Source organism: Oratosquilla oratoria, chromosome 8, assembly GCF_046742065.1.
Source record: "Oratosquilla oratoria isolate Oo_2021 chromosome 8, ASM4674206v1, whole genome shotgun sequence".
NCBI classification, from domain to species: Eukaryota; Metazoa; Arthropoda; class Malacostraca; order Stomatopoda; family Squillidae; genus Oratosquilla; species Oratosquilla oratoria.
The window spans coordinates 16876897-16894698 of record NC_134784.1 but is presented as its reverse complement, the minus strand read 5'-3'; the positions used below and the strand labels follow the sequence as shown (position 1 = coordinate 16894698).

The window sequence follows — 17802 nt, the reverse complement described above, 5'->3', positions numbered from 1 at the left end:
ATCTTCCAACAACCTTGGTTCTAATGAACGTTCACAGTGCCTAATCCATTTTATAGTCTTTCTTAGCACATTTTTGGAAGGCAGATAGGGTACAATATTTTGAGGGGCAGAGAGCCTTGATTGAATAATTTGACATGGCAATCTTGTTGATCTAGCTTGCATTTTCACCATATACGATTTTTGCAACATAAGCACCACTTCCACAAAGAGTGATTGTGATCCACAAATTGTTTAAGTAAATGCTTTCCATTTAAAAGTATAGTGACCTCTCTGCCTTTGCATTGATCAGATCTGTGAAATTCAAGGCACCATTTTTTATTACTATTATTTATTTATTTATTATTGTTTTTTATGTTACTGTTTTTATCCTGCACCATCAAATATCCACATATTGATTTTGTCTTTTCCTTTTCACAAGTTTCTTCCATTTCAATGGGAGGTTTAGAACGAAAAGAGCAATTACTTGTCAGGAGTCAGAAACAGGAACAATGATTTAGACCAGGCATGGTGTAATTTGTACCCATCGGTCATCCACGGGGAGAGCTCTGAGAATCCCATCTGACTTGAACATTAAATGTCTCTATTTTCACTGTAATTAGATATTTGTACAATGATAAAATACTGTATATGTAAATCAAACAGAGTACATTTCAACAAAGTATGTATAATACTTGTATGTGATATTTAAAAAAGGGTAGACTTTGTATTTATAAAATGATTGTATATGACTTGGACATCAAATGTTCTATTTTCACTGTAATTAAATATTTTTACATTTGCAAAGTACATATAAAATAAAGCAAAATACATTTCAACAAATTAAGTCAAATTATATGTGGTTTAAAAAATATTTTTTTATATTTATTAAATTGTATCTGACTTGGATGTATAAATCTTACGGCACAGTTAACATGTAAATAAAGCCTATGATGTATGAAATTATGAGCATTTGTCTCTTTTCAATTAGATGTGTAGGCATATGTCAAGTGAGGATTTGTCGTCCCATGAATTTCCTCACATCAATGCAAATGAATCCAGCAATAACATCAGTTACCACTGATTTTTCATAAAACACTGCATTATTACATGTATAAAAAATTGTATGAAATTTATGATACACTGAAGATATCTGAAGGTTCATTTTAGTAGTTCAGTATAAGTTTTAGGTCCATTTCAGTCCATTTATATTATATAAAAAAAAATATAGTAGACTATATTTTCTTTGTATTTACAAGATAATTGTATTTGACTTCAACATAAAAAAATGCCTGTTTTCCCTGTAATTAAATATATGACAGAACAGTTAGCATGTAAATTAAACCTGTGATATTATATGAAATTGTGAGCATTTGTCTTTTTTCAATTGTGTGGGCATATGTCATGGGAGCAATTGTCATTACACAAATTTCCCCGCATCTTTGCACATGAATTCCAGCAACATCAGTGACCACTTTTATGAATTTATGCAATTAATTATTGTATTATACAAGTATGTTGGGAATGGAATGTGTGGGAGTGGTTTTTATGCCTTTGTTTATTAGCTACCTCCCTTATAAGGGGGAAAAAGCCTTTGGTTGTATTATACAAGTATTACATTAAGTCAGGTAACTTCAACAGACAATCTACACACTATACTCAGCAATTCGACAGGTGAAGAAACCAAATCAATCTAAGTGGAAATTCAGTCATGTATTCAATCATGTATTTTTATTTTATAATTGCTTTTATTGAGGAGGAGTTTGAGTGTGTTTGTGATGAGATGCCTGAGAAGTATGATAGGGGTTAATAGGCTGGATAGAGTGAAAAATGACTAGGTGAGAAGGGGAATGGGGGTGGAAAGGGAGTTGGGAGATAGGGTTGATGAAAGAGTATTCAAATGGTTTGGACACATGGAAAGAATGAGTGAAGAAAGATTAGTAAAAGAGGCATGGAAGGCAGAGGTAGAAGAAGTGAACATGAGGTTGCATCCAAGGATGAGATGGATGGGGTAAAAGGTGCATCGGTTCGAAAGAGGGGAATGTCTGTTAAGGAAGGACAGGAGAAGACAGAAGATAAGGGTGAATAGAGAATGATTGTGTATGGATGATGCTGTGATGCATGAGGGGGATTGGGTGGATGAGGGTTGAGAGAGTACGCGTGAAAAATAAATTGATGCAGCCCGAACGGATTTCTCCCCATCTTTATTTCTGCATGAGGGGATGGAGAGGGGGGGTCACAGAATTAATGAAGCTACTTTGCTGTGGATGTGCTATTTCTTGCAACACTGCTTCTGACCCAGGGCAGTGGGGGAGATGCAGGGATGACCCATCATCCAGGGGGAGCCAAGATAAGAAGGAGGGAGGGGGGTGGATGGGAGTGGAGTATATGGGGATGGAATGGGTTGGAGTTGATTTTTTTGCCTTTGTTTTTTGTCTACCTCCCATGTAAGAGTATATATATGATTGTTTTGCATTTTAATTTGCACATGATAATACTTTTATGTTTGTCTTAATATTTTGAGCGCTATTTTGATTTTCCACGAAGCACTGCACATTGCATAAATAAGAAACTTACTTGAATTTTATAGAGAACACTTAAGATATCTGAAGGTTCATTTCAATAGTTTAATATAGATTTTAGGTCCATTTCAGTCTGCTTTGGACCTCACTACCCACAAGTATAATTTCTGTCAGGATTTTATTTTTCATGTATGGCCTAATATTTTAATTTTCCATGAAGCAGTGGGTAAAAGTAAGGTGATGAGATGTACAAGGGGTGAAAGTGGCAGTAGACTGGAAGTGAACATTAAGGGAGAGCGACTGGAGGAAGTGGATAGTTTTAGATACTTGGGTGCAAGTGTAGCAGGAAAAGGTGGAGTGAAGGTGGAGGTAGAATGTAGATTGAGAGAAGCGAGTAAATGCCTTGGTGGTTTAAAGAGTGTAATGAGAAATAGACATTTAGGAATGGATGCGAAGAGGAGACTGTATGAAGGAGTGATTGTGCCAACAGCACTGTATGGGGCAGAAATGTGGAACATAAGAGAAGAAGAGAGAAGGAGTTTGAATGTGTTTGAGATGAGGTGTCTGAGAAGTATGGTGGGGGTTACTAGGCTAGATAGAGTGAGAAATGAGGAGGTGAGGAGGAGAACAGGGGTGAAAAAGGATTTGGGAGAGAGGGTTGATGAAAGAATATTAGGATGGTTTGGACACATGGAAAGAATGAGTGAAGAAAGACTAGTAAAAGAGGTATGGAAGGCAGATGTGGAGGGAGTGAACATGAGGGGACGTCCTAGGATGAGGTGGATGGATGGGGTGAAGGGGGCTTTGGGGAAGAGGGGAATGTCTGTTGAGGAAGGAAGGGAGAGGACGGAAGACAGAGGTGAGTGGAGAATGGTTGTATATGGATGATGTTGTGACTGCATGAGGAGGAATGGGCGGGGGGGTGGGGGGGGGTAGTATGTGTGAGTAAATTTTGACGCAGCCCGAAGGGATTTCTCCCCGTCCTCCCTTTATATGCAAAGGGGGACGGAGAGGGGGGGTCGCCGATTAAATGAAGCGGCCTTGCTGTGGATGTACTGTGTCTTGCGACACTGCTTCTGACCCAGGGCGGTGGGCAGGGTTCAGGGATGACCCGTCATCCAGATGGTGCTCAGATGAGAGGAAGGGTGGGAGGGGTGTGGAGTGTATTTAGGGATGAAATGGGTGGGAGTGTTTTTATGCCTTTCCCTTTGTGGCTACCTCCCTTGGAAGGGGGAAAAAGCCTTGGTATATGTATGTATGTATGTATGTATGAAGCAGTGCATATTACATATATAAGAAACTTACTTGAATTTTATAGAGAACACCAGAGATATTTGAAGGTTCATTTCAGTGGTTTAATGTAGATTTTAGGTCCGTTTCAGTCCTCTGTGGACTTCACTACCCACAAATACAATTTTTCATCAAAATAACCTCAGTGTCATTTACCATATTCCTTGCACTGGCTGTACCTCAGCAACTCGGGTCGAGAGATTATCCCTGAGTGTACATAGAAATGACCTAAGGATGCAAAGGATATCTAACTCCTTAGTTCATCATCTAGCCTAAAGCAGGCGCCTACCCGACTGGAGCCAAGTAGAAATATTACATGAGGGACTTGAAAAAAAGATAAGAGAGATGGTTGAAGTTGTGCATGTTATCACCAGCAAAATCAACAATGACAGAGATGGGTTCACATACCTTTCAAAGGCAGCAAGTATCATAGTAATGAAATTGCTAGCCATAGGGAAAACCTGATACATGTAACTGCTCGTAGCTTGATGTATTCCCTCTTCCTACAAGTATAAAATGATGGTCACAATGTTATGATAGATTATCCAACCCATTTTTGTTTACCTTTCCCCACCTAATACTCTCTTGTTTGTTGTCAATACTTTATAAATACACACACACACGATAGTCAAAGTAACAGCGGAGTTTGGAACTCCAGGAAAAACTTCAAATTTCTAGGATAACGACAAGGGAGTACCTGTGTTGTATTAGTAGGGAAGGGGAAAGCTTGTGGTGTAGTTGGAAGGTGAAGAAAAAGGAGAAAGGGAGGGATTACTGAGGAAAATAGAAGGAAATGAGGAAGGTGGATGAATGGGTCTTGGAAGTGAAAATTAATGTCAACAAGAGGTGCGCAGATGATAGAGGTGAAGTTGAAGAGCTTAGTAAAAATGTAAAAATTAAAAATATAGAGAAGAGCAGTGCAATGGAAGGTGAAGATAATTATTTCCATGGATTTAATGAGGGAGGAGATGACAACCTTCCCCCAATTAGCAAGTCTAGAGGAAAAACTAGAGAAAATGAACCGAGGGAGATTAGGTTTAGTCAACTTAATGGATTACACAGAGTTGATAAATTGGAAGAACTAAAGAAGAACCAAAACCTAAATAAAGAAATAGAATTAAAAAGACAGTGAAAAGAAGTAAAGGATGAGAATGAGGAATTAAAGAAGAATAAAGAGTCCATAGTAAAAGAAGTACAGGGTTAGAGAAAAGTCCAAGAGAACAACAATATTGAATTTAGAGATATAGTAAAACAACAGATGAATGAATAAACTAAGGACACAGTTATTAAAGTGATGAGGGAGAAGGAGAATATAGTAAGAGACTTAGCAGATAAAAAGAAAAGTATAATTATATTAGGGATGGAAGAGAAGCATAATCCAAATAGTACTACAAGAGTAAATGGGAAGGAAAATGGAAGCTAAGGAAAAAAACGAGAACAGAACAGAGTCAAAGAGGAACTCTATTGGAGAGTAGTGGATATGAAAGTGAGGAAAGGGTTCATAGGAGAGAAGAACGGAAGGGAAACAGAATGGAGGTAGCAGAAAATTAAGTGTCTTACACAAATATAGATGGCTTAATAACAGGCTTGAATGAACTGAATGATCACTTGAAGGAAAAAGAACTGGACATAATGGGAATTGTAGAGACAAAATTGAAAGGTCCACTACCACTCAACAGTGTAGGACATGGTGCATATAATTATTGGATTAGAAACAGAGAGGTAAAACAAGGGGGTGGAGTTATGTTCTTGACTAAGAAGGATATAAATGTGAGGAATGTCACAAATGGAAAGAATAGAGTAGAGATGATTATGATGGAAGTGGAGGACAGGGATGAGAATAGCAGTAAGTTTTTAGTAAATTATGTGCCTCCTAAAATGGCTTTGTGGGAAGAGAGAGAACACACAAATATGTTAGAAGACACATGGATAACACTAAATAAAATAATGGAAGATGGAGGAAGAATGATTATAATGGGTGACTTTAATTGTAAAGAAATCTGCTGGGAAGAGATGACAGTGCAGGGTGGAGACAACCTATGGGGAAATGTACTATTTGATATAATTATAGAACATACAATGATGCAATGGATACAAGAGAATACTAGGTATAGAAATGGGGAAGAACCATTGAGACTGGACCTAATAATCACATCAGAACCTGACATAGTGGACAAGATGGAATATAAGACACCAATAAGTGACCACATATTGGTTGAACTGGAATTAAATGAGGAAAAAATACATGGAAAAAAATTAACAATACAGAAAGGGAAGATTGATGTATGGAAAAACAAATTTTGATATAAGAAAAATCTTAAAAAAAAAAAAAAAAAACAGACTAGGAAAGGAAACACAAGGAGGAAACAACAGTAGAAGAGAAATGGAATATTTTGACAAAAATTTATAAAGGAGTGGAAAAGTATGTTCCAAGACAAAAACAAGAAAAACAATATGTAAAGTGTTGGTATAACAAAAGATGAAGGGAGTTAAAAGACAAAAAGGATAAAGCTTGGATAAAATGGAAGAAAGATATAAGACCTGAAAAATGGAAAATATATACTAGTTATACAGATCAATATGTACAAGTGTGCAGAAAAAGAAAAGAAAATAGGAAAAAGATATCATAGAAAAATGTAAAGATCAACCAAAAATATTTTATAGATTTGTAAACAAACTGAAAAACAAACAATAATTAGAGAAACTATGACAAGGAGTTGAATACACAAAGGAAATAGAAATGGCAGAAATTATGAACAAACATTTTAAATTGGTGTTTACGAGGGAGAACATACAACTTGGAGATGTCAAGTGGGAGGAGAAAATCCCCCCATGAAAGAGATAGAAGTAACAAGGAATGAAATAATGAATCACTTTAGTAATCTTGATGTCAGAAAATTGCATGGACCAGATGAAATGGCAAACTGGATTTTGAGAGAATGCAGGAATAAACTAAAAGACAAAATACATAGTCTGATAAGTAGTTCATTGAAAGAAGGAAAAGTTTCAGAAGATTGGAAAAGAGCAAATATAGTACCAATATATAAAGGGGGAAACAAGGAAGACCCTACTAACTATAGACCAGTCTCTCTTACAAGTATGATAGCTAAAATTTGTGAAAGAATGATCAAAATTAGATGGGTAAGGCATTTGGAAAAAAAAACGTACTAAATCCAAGGCAATTTGGATTTAGACAAGGACGATCATGCATCACAAACTTAATGTGTTTCTATTCAAGGCTAATAGATGTAATACAAGAAAGAGATGGATGGGCTGATTGTGCATTTCTAGACCTGAAAAAAAGCTTTTGATAAGGTGCCACATAAGAAATTGCTAAAGAAATTAGAAACTGCAGGAGGAATACAGGGCAAACTGCTGAAGTGGATGGAAGACTTCTTGCATGAAAGAAAAATGAGAGTGGTGATAAGAGACAAACACTAATTAGGATGAAGTGATTAGTGGAGTTCTACAAGGAACAGTTCTGGCCACAAAAATGTTTACTATATATATTAATGATATGGATAAAGGAATTGAAAGTTATATGAGCTTCTTTGCAGACGATGCTAAATTGTTGAAAAAAGTGAAAACTGTAGAAGATTGTGAGTCACTGCAGAGTGATCTCAATAAAATATGGGAATGGAGTAGGAAGTGGGAGATTGAATTCAATATTAAGAAGTGTAGTATAATGGAATTTGGAAGAAGCAAAAAAAGAATAGTGGGATCATATAAATTGGGAGAGGAAGAAATTAAAAAAGAAAATTAGAAGGACCTGGGAGTCATTATTATGAATATGTCCTCTGAGAAACATATAAACAAAATTTTTGGAGAAACTTACAATTTAATAAGAACAATCAAAGTGGCATTTACATACCTGGATGAAGAAATGGTGAAGAAAATACTAGTCACTTTGATAAGACCAAGATTGGAGTATGCATCAATGACATGGTTAGCAAGTACAAAAAAAATGTATAACAAAACTTGAAATGATACAAAGAGCAATTATGAAATTGGCACCAACACTCTCAGAACTATCATATGAAGAGAGACTAGCAAAACTTGAGCTACAGACACTAGAGCAAAGAAGAGAGAGAGGGGACTTGATAACTGTAGAATCATGAAAGGCATAGAAACTATTGATAGGATCTAATAAAATGGGATAGAGATACAAGAGGACATGGAAAGAAAATCAAGAAAGACAGTTATAGAAGAGACCTGAAAAAGAACAGCTTTTCCCACAGAGTAATAGACATTTGGAACAAGCTTGATGAAAATGTGTATGCAAAAACGATACACGAATTTATAAAGTCTAGATAAAACGAGATATGAATACGGGATACCACGAGTATAGCTCCCCTTCCTGTAAAATGCAAGTAGGTAAATATATATATGTATATATCACAACTAACACCACAGTTGGACGAAAGAAAAAGTTGAATAAGCGAAACTATATATTTTGCTTACTAATTGGAATCCTCTTAAGTAGTATAAAGTGGAAGGAGGATGCTATCTTAAATAGCAACCTCTTACAAAGGAAAGGGAACTTGGAAAAGAATGTCACTACCCCAACTCTATGTGACCTGAGGATGACATGAGGTCAGGTCAAGGAGGGGGGTGGAGGAAAGTTGTTGACAGATAGGGAGAGACTTAAGGACAAGATAGAATGAACAGAAAAGGTTGATCAAGTATGGCTAAGAAAATTCAGCTGCCTCTCAACACGTAAATAAATTTAATCACCAGATGGACTGGGAAAAATCTGACCGTGGGTTCAGAAGGAATATGGTGGAATCCACATTAATTGAATATTTGCCCACAATGAATATTTCCAAGGGTCGATGGACTCCAGATATAATATCAGTATTATTCATCACCAAACTGATTGTCAACAAGTTTCCTCCCCCTCCCCCTGACCTGACCTCATGTCATCCTCAGGTTACATAGGGTAGGGGTAGTGACATTTATTCTTTTCCAAGTTCCCTTTCCTTTGTAAGAGGTTGCTATTTAAGGTAGCACCCTCCTTACACTTTGTACTACTGATGGGGATTGCAGTTAGCAATCGAAATATATATTTTCACATGCTCAACTCTTTCTTTCGTCTGACTGTGGTGTTGTGATTTACAAATGTGTTATTACATTTCTCACCAGTCAGATATATATATATATATATATATATGTATATATATATATATATATATATATATATATATATATATATATATATATATAATATATATATATATATATATATATATATATATATATATATATATATATATATACACACATACTCCTTTCTCAATCTTGATCTTTTCTGTGTCTTTATGTAGTCAAATTGTAGCGGTACCTTTCGCATGAATCTTTTCTAGAACCCATACAATCTGTACCCAGGTTGTGTAGCAAGTTTTGTATTGCTATTTTATATGTATACATATATATATATATATAATATATATATATATATATATATATATATATATATATATATAAAATAATAATATAATGAAGGAGACTGCAAGAGACCATAAGGCATACACTAGGCAGTTCTGTGTCTATTACTACCAGTCAACCACATCCATAAAGTCTAACCTTTTCTTAAAACAACCGATAGTTTCAGCACTCGCTACATGGTTACTAATTGTATTCCATTTGTTGACCACTCTATTGGTAAACCAGTACTTGCCCATTTCCTTCTTAAATCTAGTTTTGTCCAATTTTAATCTGTTATTGTGAGTCCTGCTCTGTTTAACATGCTGGATATTGAGATATTGAAGTCAATTTGCCATTTTACCAACCATGTGAATAATTTGTTAAGTTCCTCCTGCAGAATCTTAGCTCTTCAATTTGTCCTTTCTTGTAACTCCATGGATCATACGCAGAACTGGCATCAGCATCCATGCCTCACAACTGTACATCAGTATGGGTTGAAGGATGGTTTTGTAGACTGTTGTCTTGACTTTCATCAATACTTTCTTGGCCTTCAACAGATGTTACAAGAATGTGATATATGCCATGTACTTCTGGATTCTGTTTTGTATTACCTCTTCGTGGGTTCCTTTGTCATCATACATCAGTCCCAGGTATTTGTATGCTGTAGTGTGCATCAAGATGTTTCCATCAACTTATACCTGAAGGAGTTTTGTTTGGAGACTGCTATTACTTAGGTCTTCTGCAAATTTATTAAGTCTGATCTTGTAATGCCATATTTCATAGATCAACTGTTACTGTGAGCAATATTAAAGAAACCTCTACAATTCCAACATTGTCTGCATTGGTGAACTTATCTGCTTCTCATGGCCCCATGGTGGGTTCCATGTCCTCAACATTCTTGATCATATGGTACATCAGGAGTACAGAGGGAAGGGGAGAAACAATTCCTGTCTCACTCCTGACCTAGCATTGAACCAAAAGAGTTTTGTCTCCAATGGGCCATACAGCTATCTTGTTCAATTCATATAGGCTGTAAATTCCACTCTTTGTGGTTCACATAATCCTATTTTCAATATGTTGAAATGCCATCCACAGCTCTTTCCTTGGTACTTGGTCAAATACCTTCTCCAGGTCTAAGTAGGCTAGGTATGTTGGATAGTTGTATTTCCATGATTTTTCCAGCAGGATCTTCAGAGTGTAAATGAGGTCAGTTGTTGTTGAGTGGGACAAAAACCACATGCTTCGTGAAGTGCCTCCTCAACATAGGTTCTCGAGGATCCTCTCAAGGATCCTCTCGTATATCTTGTCAACCTGTGGTAGCAAAGAGATTGTTGCAATTTATTCTCTCTTATGTACTTGGTATATCACTGCAGATTCTTAGTCCACAAGTATCTTTTTGTTTTCCACACCATGTTGCAAATCCATTTCAGGTAGTAAATGATGTTTTGTCCTCCATATTTGTACATTTTAGCAGGTATCTCCTCAATACCAGCTTCCTTGTTTTTCATGTGCTTGAGTGCTATCATGACTTCCTCTGTTGTAATATCTTCATCTTCAGTCTGATTTTTCTCTTCGTCATCATCACTTGTGTCCATATCGGAGTCCTCCTCAGGTGTGTTCATCAGGTTCTCAAAATACTTGTTCCATTGTCTATCAATATCTTCTGGTCATCTTTAAGTGAATAGCTCTTCTTTGACCTTTCTACATCCCTTTCCCATCAAGTACAACAACTTTTTCATTCCATGGAAGTGTTCTTCCACATCTCTGTCAATTCCTTCCCATGTCTCCCCACAACTTTTCTCATTGTTCTTTTTACTGCATTCCTAAGTCTTGCATAATTTCTTCTGCTATCTTCCGTCCTCTCTTTAAGCCACTTCCTAAAAGTGTCATTCTTATCCTTGACAACTTTCCTTGTTTCTTTGTTCCAGAAAGATGTTCTTTTCTTATTGCCTCCAGTGTACCTGAATCCAAGTGTAGCCTCTGTGGACTCCAGAATAGCCTTCCTATTTGTCTTACAAGCCCTCACAACATCCTCTTCATCCTCATTGATCTCTATCTTTGTATGTAGGTTTATATCATCCTTTCTTTCACTTAAGGTTCCTTCAGCTTTTCCAAGGCTACTCCTCTCCTCTTCACTGGTGGTCTTGCTAGAATATAGCAGATGTATACCAAAGCAACAATCACACAGTGGTCTGAGTCAAAGGAGAGGGAGGGGATGGCCTTCATATTATGTATCAACCTTTTTGTATTTGCTAACACCAGATCTATCATGGATTTCTGCAAATACACTTGGTCTTCCTTAATCCATCTGTACCAAGTCCATTTATGATCTTTGGTGCTGGAAGAATGTGTTCAAGGTGGACATTCGATTCCTGACACAGAAGGCGATTATTCTTTCTCTGTCCCTGTTTGCATCTCCAATTGAGAAAGGTCCAGTTGCATTTTTTAAAAGCAGCCAAGGTGTTAGCAGCTTCACATTACAAAATTCAAACCAGTTTATCACTCGTTTTGCACTGGCATGGTGCCCTATCCTGCATGAAAACTTTAGCTTGACACCATCCATGCATGGTTCAAGTTCATTGAGGATAAACTTGAGTAGCTGTTGTGGTTCCTTATAATATTCTTTGATAAGAACACTAGTTTGCCAACACCTTAGTATGAAAAGTAAACTGAAACCATAAGTGAATCAGGGTGTTTCACCATGTGCTGTGTGTAGAGGAAAGGTCACAGGGATCACTGCCATGGGGACAGTAAGCCCTTCCTTTGGTTGTCAGTCACCTCAAAGCTTGCTTCATCAGACCATTACACCTTGCACCACCCATCAATGATCCAATCTTTGTATTAATGGCAAAAGCTAGTCTTTTAACATGATGGGCACATATTATTTGCAGTTTAGGCACAGCCCTGCAACTCCTGTAGTCCAGATCCCTCCTCAAATAATCTTGTATTGTTTGCTCAGCCACTCCTACCAGTAAACACTGATTCTTTTGCTTGATTTGATGGCTTTTAATGCCTTGTTGAGCCTCCAACTGCCTGCAAATGACATTCATAGTCCTTTGAGTAACTTTATGCTTGGGTCCTGCAGATTTATGTGGGGATGGTACAATGCATGTCCCAGTAGCCAGATAATTTTGGGTCCAACACTTCACTGTTTTAAATGAGATTCCAGTGTTTACAGCCGTTTCATTATTAGATTTTTTCCCTAACCAGCGTACATATGGTTTCAATCTGAGATTGTTTGAGAAGCTTTCTTGGCCCCACAGTGAGTGTGAAAATGTCCGAAAGGTGATGAATTTGAGTCAGACATACTCCAAAATGGAGTGATCAACGATATACATCCACCCCTTGTGGCGTATTGCCACTGGTATGTCTAGCTTGTGTAAAGCACTGTATGGGGCAGAGATATGGAACTTAGAGAAGAAGAGTTTAAACATATTTAAGATGAATGTCTGAGACTATGGTAGGGGTTGGATAGAGTGAGAAACAAGGTGAAGAGGAGAGGGGGAGTGAAAAAGGAAATGGGAGATAAGGTTAATGAAAGAGTATTGGGATGTTTTGGACATGTTGAAAGAATGAGAAGAAAGATTAGTAGAACAAGTGTGGAAGGCAAAGGTGGATGGAGTGAACATTATGGGGCAACCAAGGATGAGATGGATGGATGGATGATACTGTGATGCATGGAGAGGAGTGGGTGGGGGATGGGGGGAGTTAGAGAGTAGTCATGTATGAATGATATTTTGACACAGCCTGAAGGGATTTCTTCCCATCATCAATGTTTCTGCATGAGGGGACAGAGGAGGTGTCACCGATTAAATGAAGTGGCCTTGCTGTGGATGTGCTGTCATGCTGTATTGCTTCTGACCTAGGGCAATGGGTGAGATGCTGGGATGACTTGTCATCCAGGAGAAGCCAAGAGGAGAGAGAGGAAGGGGTGGTAAATGGGAGTGGACTGGGTAGGGATGAAATAGGAGTGGAATTATGCCTTTTGACTTTGGCTTGTAAGGGGGAAAACCCCTTGGTATATGTATGTATACATCTAGGTGAGATTAACCAAAAGAATTACCAGATGTCAATTTTTTTTTTTTTTTCCTCCAATTTTTGGAGATCAGTGTGAGACAGAGGGGGCATGTAAATTTGGCAGTGACAGATGGCACATGACAATCAGCACCTGCCCCTGCCAGCACTGTATGCATACATATATGTCTATATTTTATATATATATATATATATATGTATGTATAGACATAGAGTCAAACCTCTCTAAATTGGACTGATAGGGGGGGAAAAGTGACCCTTTTATCTGGTTGTCCATTTCAACCGATAGGGGTATTTATAGGCATATATGATACCTACTGTACAGTATACATTACACCATACACTACACACAATACTCAGTTACATCAAATAGAAAACATATATACAGTAGTATGTATGAATATACATTTATGGCCTATGTATAAATACTGTAAAATATTTAACCTGTGTGGTTCTGTTTTAATATAAAGTTCATTTACCTCACATAGATGACAGGTGAGCTTAAGGTGATGGAGGTGGGAGTGGAGATGATAACTCATTTTGAGTCAGTAGAGCTGTAATGCTCTACTGAGAAGAGGCTGTTTGAAGAACGAATAAAATTTTTGAGTTGTTTTTCAGGCTGATGTTGTTTCCAGATGATGATTTCTCTAAAGGTTCTAAAATATTGATAATATTGTTGGACCTCACTCTCCACAGACAAATCTATGTAGCTGATAAGATTATCAAGTGGTTCACATACAATAGAGAGCTTGAGTTTCTTGGGCAATGGTTCATCATCATCTTTGTCACTATCATCTCTGCTGTCACCATCGAGAATGTCATAAGCTACTTTTTCAGTCATCACCTGGTATCCAGGGTCACCCTTTGTGTCTTTTAACCAGGTACTTATATCATTGTCAGACACATCTCCTTCAACCACCCTTTGAAGGATACAATGAAAATCCTTGGCCTCAGATCATTTGAAATTGTAATCTACCTGTGCATCATAAAGAAGTTTTTCCAAGCATTGGATAGGGTGTTGATTTTGACCGATTTCCATGCAGATGCAACATTGAATATAGCTGATTTGAGGTTATATTTTTTATGTTAGCATTTGTTCTTTTTCCTCATGCATAGTAAGATTGTCTCCCTCTTGCAGGATACAATTAGCCCCTGATCCATGGGCTGGATCAGGGAAGTAGCATTGAGAGGTAAAAACATGGCACCATATCTTTCCATCATGACTCACAAATAGCTCACCACTTAGGTGAGCAGGAATGAAGTGGGTGAAGAACCAGTCACTGAAGTTTGTCATGTTGAATCATACTTTCTTGGAGCTGTAGTAATGCACCAGGAGATGGTTCATGCAGTCTTTCAAAACTCGGTGAGCTAACCTGCCCACCACCGCAAGCTTCAAACAATCCAAGCTGTCTCCTTTTGCTCAGCACAACACCAAGAAACTTTTTTTGTTAATTTTATGGTTAGGTTAGGCGCTCACATGTTTAAAAGCTTGGGTATTCCTGGGGAGTCACCGCCAAACCAATCCAGTCTCATCCCCATTATACAGTTAGGAAATTAGCAGCCCTTCACTCTTACTTAAATCATTAACCTGCTTCCTTTGTGGCTCCACTGCCTCCATTGGTGCTTTGCCTGCTTCACCATACATAAGTTTATTACACATTCTGTGGCAACTTCTAAATCATAACCACCCATCACTAGCCTCGAAGTTCTGAATTCCCATATGCCTTGCTAGCTTGGCAACAGCACTGAATTTCTACACCACAGACTTTGTTACTACATGATTGTTGTGTAAACCTCTTTGTCACAGCTTTCTCAAGAAATGCATCCTCTGTTACTCGCATATGCTTCCTTCCACCAGCAGTCTTTAGAACCAGCATCCACATTATATTTCAAAGAAAAAAACAATGAGTTTATCCTTTGTCTTGCATATATCTGAGAGTACTTGTTTTTTCACTCCATATTCTTGACGCATTTTCACCACTGAAGCAGCGGCCTCTAACTTTCTAATAAGTTCTAATTTCTGGTTCACAGATAAGGCCACCTTCTTCCTCTGAGGAGTAGTACCAGTACCTCTTGGAGACATGATGAAAAAACACAAGTTTGAACTATGCCTAGTCACAGAAATATCCAGGAAAAAGGCAGAGTAACACAGCACAATGTTGTGGAGTGGCAGAGGTAAACACACTTTGAGTGGTGATAGTATTGGTGGGAACACTGAAGGCTGACATGCGTGCCATCTACTGGACACTCCTCAGGAACAAAGGAAAATGGTACTCAGATGAACAGTAGTTCTCTTAACCCTTAGCGTATGATGATGCCAACATTAGTGTCATGAGATGCTTGGGTATGCCAAGGTGCCAGCGTTGGCCTCCTGATTATATTTTGTAGTTGTAGTTGAGTGACCCCTGTGTTCTGTGAACAGGCTTGATCACGTTTTCTGTGGTTATCAGCATTCAGGGTGAAAGAGACCGAGTATTACAGCTATAACCTTACATTTCATACCACACTTATTGTGATACATCATTGAATCATTGTACATCAGGCAGCACACCCTTAACTTGGATAATGTCCATCTTATCAGATGTCTGAGTTAATTGGGTCTGTCTAATGGAGGATCGACTGTATTCCCCCAATTGTAGTATACAGGAAAGGAGCAACATTTGTTGGGTCCTGTTTCCTATTCTTTAGTTTTCTAATATACCTAGACTCAAATTCATATATGGTTACAACTTCATCTATATCTTTGATTTCCAATTATCATATTTAGATTTGAACTTGTGTATTGTTTGAGCTTGGGATATATCACCTAAGCTGTTCTATGTATTTATAGATCAGTATGGAAAACTGTATTTCCTCACATCCTTTTGACTTGGGGTCTTAATTACTTCCATGACCTCTTAAAGCCCTCCCATCTTTAATCAGGAGATCTCTTCTATCAATGCAATCTATCCCCTTTAGTGACCTGAACACTGTAATCATGTCACCTCTTTCTCTTTGATCTTTCAAAGTTGGTAGACCCAGTACTTTTAGTCTTTCCTCATATGGTTTATCTGCCAGGCTGGAGACCAGTTTGGTTGCTGCCCTGCCCTTTGTATTCTCTCCGTCTTACATCTTTCACTCTGTGTGGGGACTGTACTACTGATGCATATTCCAGTCTTGGATGTATCAGGGTTTCAATTTTTTTCATCATCTCTTCATCCATATAATGGAATGCCACATAATCTTATGCAGTAGTCCATATGTCTCTCCCACAGTCCTGCTGATATATCTGTCAGGTGACAGGTTGTATTTTATGAAGACTCCCAAGTCTTTCTCATCTTTTGCCTATGTAATGTGTTTGCTTCCCAAGGAATAGTTTTAAGGATGTGTTTTTGCCACTTGTTACCCATTTCCAGTACTTTGCATTTTTTTTTAATTGAACTTCATTTTCCATTTTTGGATCCATGCACAAATACAGTAGTATCTAGAATTTTTTTGCTATGTTCTACTCTCCTCATTTTTCAATCTTATCTTGAATTATGCATCATCTGCAAACATGTTGGCATAGCTTGTTGTTCCTTCCATCATGTCGTCATTAACATAGACAAGAAACATTATTGGTGCAAGCACTGAACCTTGTGGAAATTGCTCATTACTGCTCTCCAGCTTGACATCTTGTCCTTTAGTACTGTCCTCATGTATCTTTCCTTCAAAAAGTCTTTAATCCATTTTAATGGTTGGCCTCTCAGTCCAACATGCTGTAATTTCCTCAACTGTGAGGTACTTTATTAAATGCCTTTTCTAGGTCCAAGCACATGCAGTCCACCCATCCCTCTCTCTTGCATCACATCAATCATTCTCAAGTAAAACTTAACCTCTTCACTCCGGGGCACATTGCACGTCTGGCAGCATTAGCCCAACGTGCGATGTTGCATCATAATAATCGCATTATAAAAAATAGTCTGTGCTCAATCGTTCATTCTTTCACCTGTGAATTTTGATAACCATAGAAAATATGATGAAGCCAGTTTAGAGAGAATGGAGGTTACGTAGGTACGACTACAATAAATATAATCAAGACGCCAACGTCGGCATCATTGCGTACCCATTTGCTCCTCATGGCGCCTACGTAGGCATCACCGTATGGAAGTGGTTAAAGGTTTGACACATGACCTACCAGATCGGAAGCCAAACTGACTGTCGGTCAGAATGTTCATCTTTTCAAGATATTTGGTCCATTGATCTTCCACAATCCTTTCACATAATTTCACTATTGTCCTGATTATTGGCCTATAATTTAGTGGTCTTTCCTTGTTTCCACCTTTGTGAATTGGCACCATGTTTGCCCTTTAACAATCAAATGGCACAATGCCTTCCTTCAACCAACATGTACGGTAATAAGACAGGATCTTGTCTGCTAGTTGTTCCCTACATTCTTTAAATGTCCAGTTTGAGATCCCTTCAGGTCCTGAGGATTTTGTCACATCCAATGATTCCAGGAGATTGAGCACTTTCCTACTTTTATATCTGCTAAGCCTGGTTTTTTGCTTCCCTCGCTTTTCTCCAAAATGTTGCT

General features: G+C 37.8%; 1 protein-coding gene across 10 annotated transcripts in view; it reads left to right on the top strand.

Moving 5' to 3' along the window:
- The window catches only part of LOC143027603 (uncharacterized), a 161374-nt gene that overhangs the window by 28259 nt on the left and 115313 nt on the right, over positions 1-17802 (top strand). The window contains exon 1 of one of the 10 annotated variants that reach the window (XM_076188959.1): positions 15311-15422. The exons of the other annotated variants lie outside the window; for them this stretch is intronic. Coding sequence (XP_076045074.1) covers positions 15404-15422 — 19 coding nt within the window. The 5' untranslated portion in view covers positions 15311-15403. Of the gene's footprint in view, positions 1-15310; positions 15423-17802 lie in introns of those variants that run through there. 10 annotated transcript variants of the gene reach the window in all.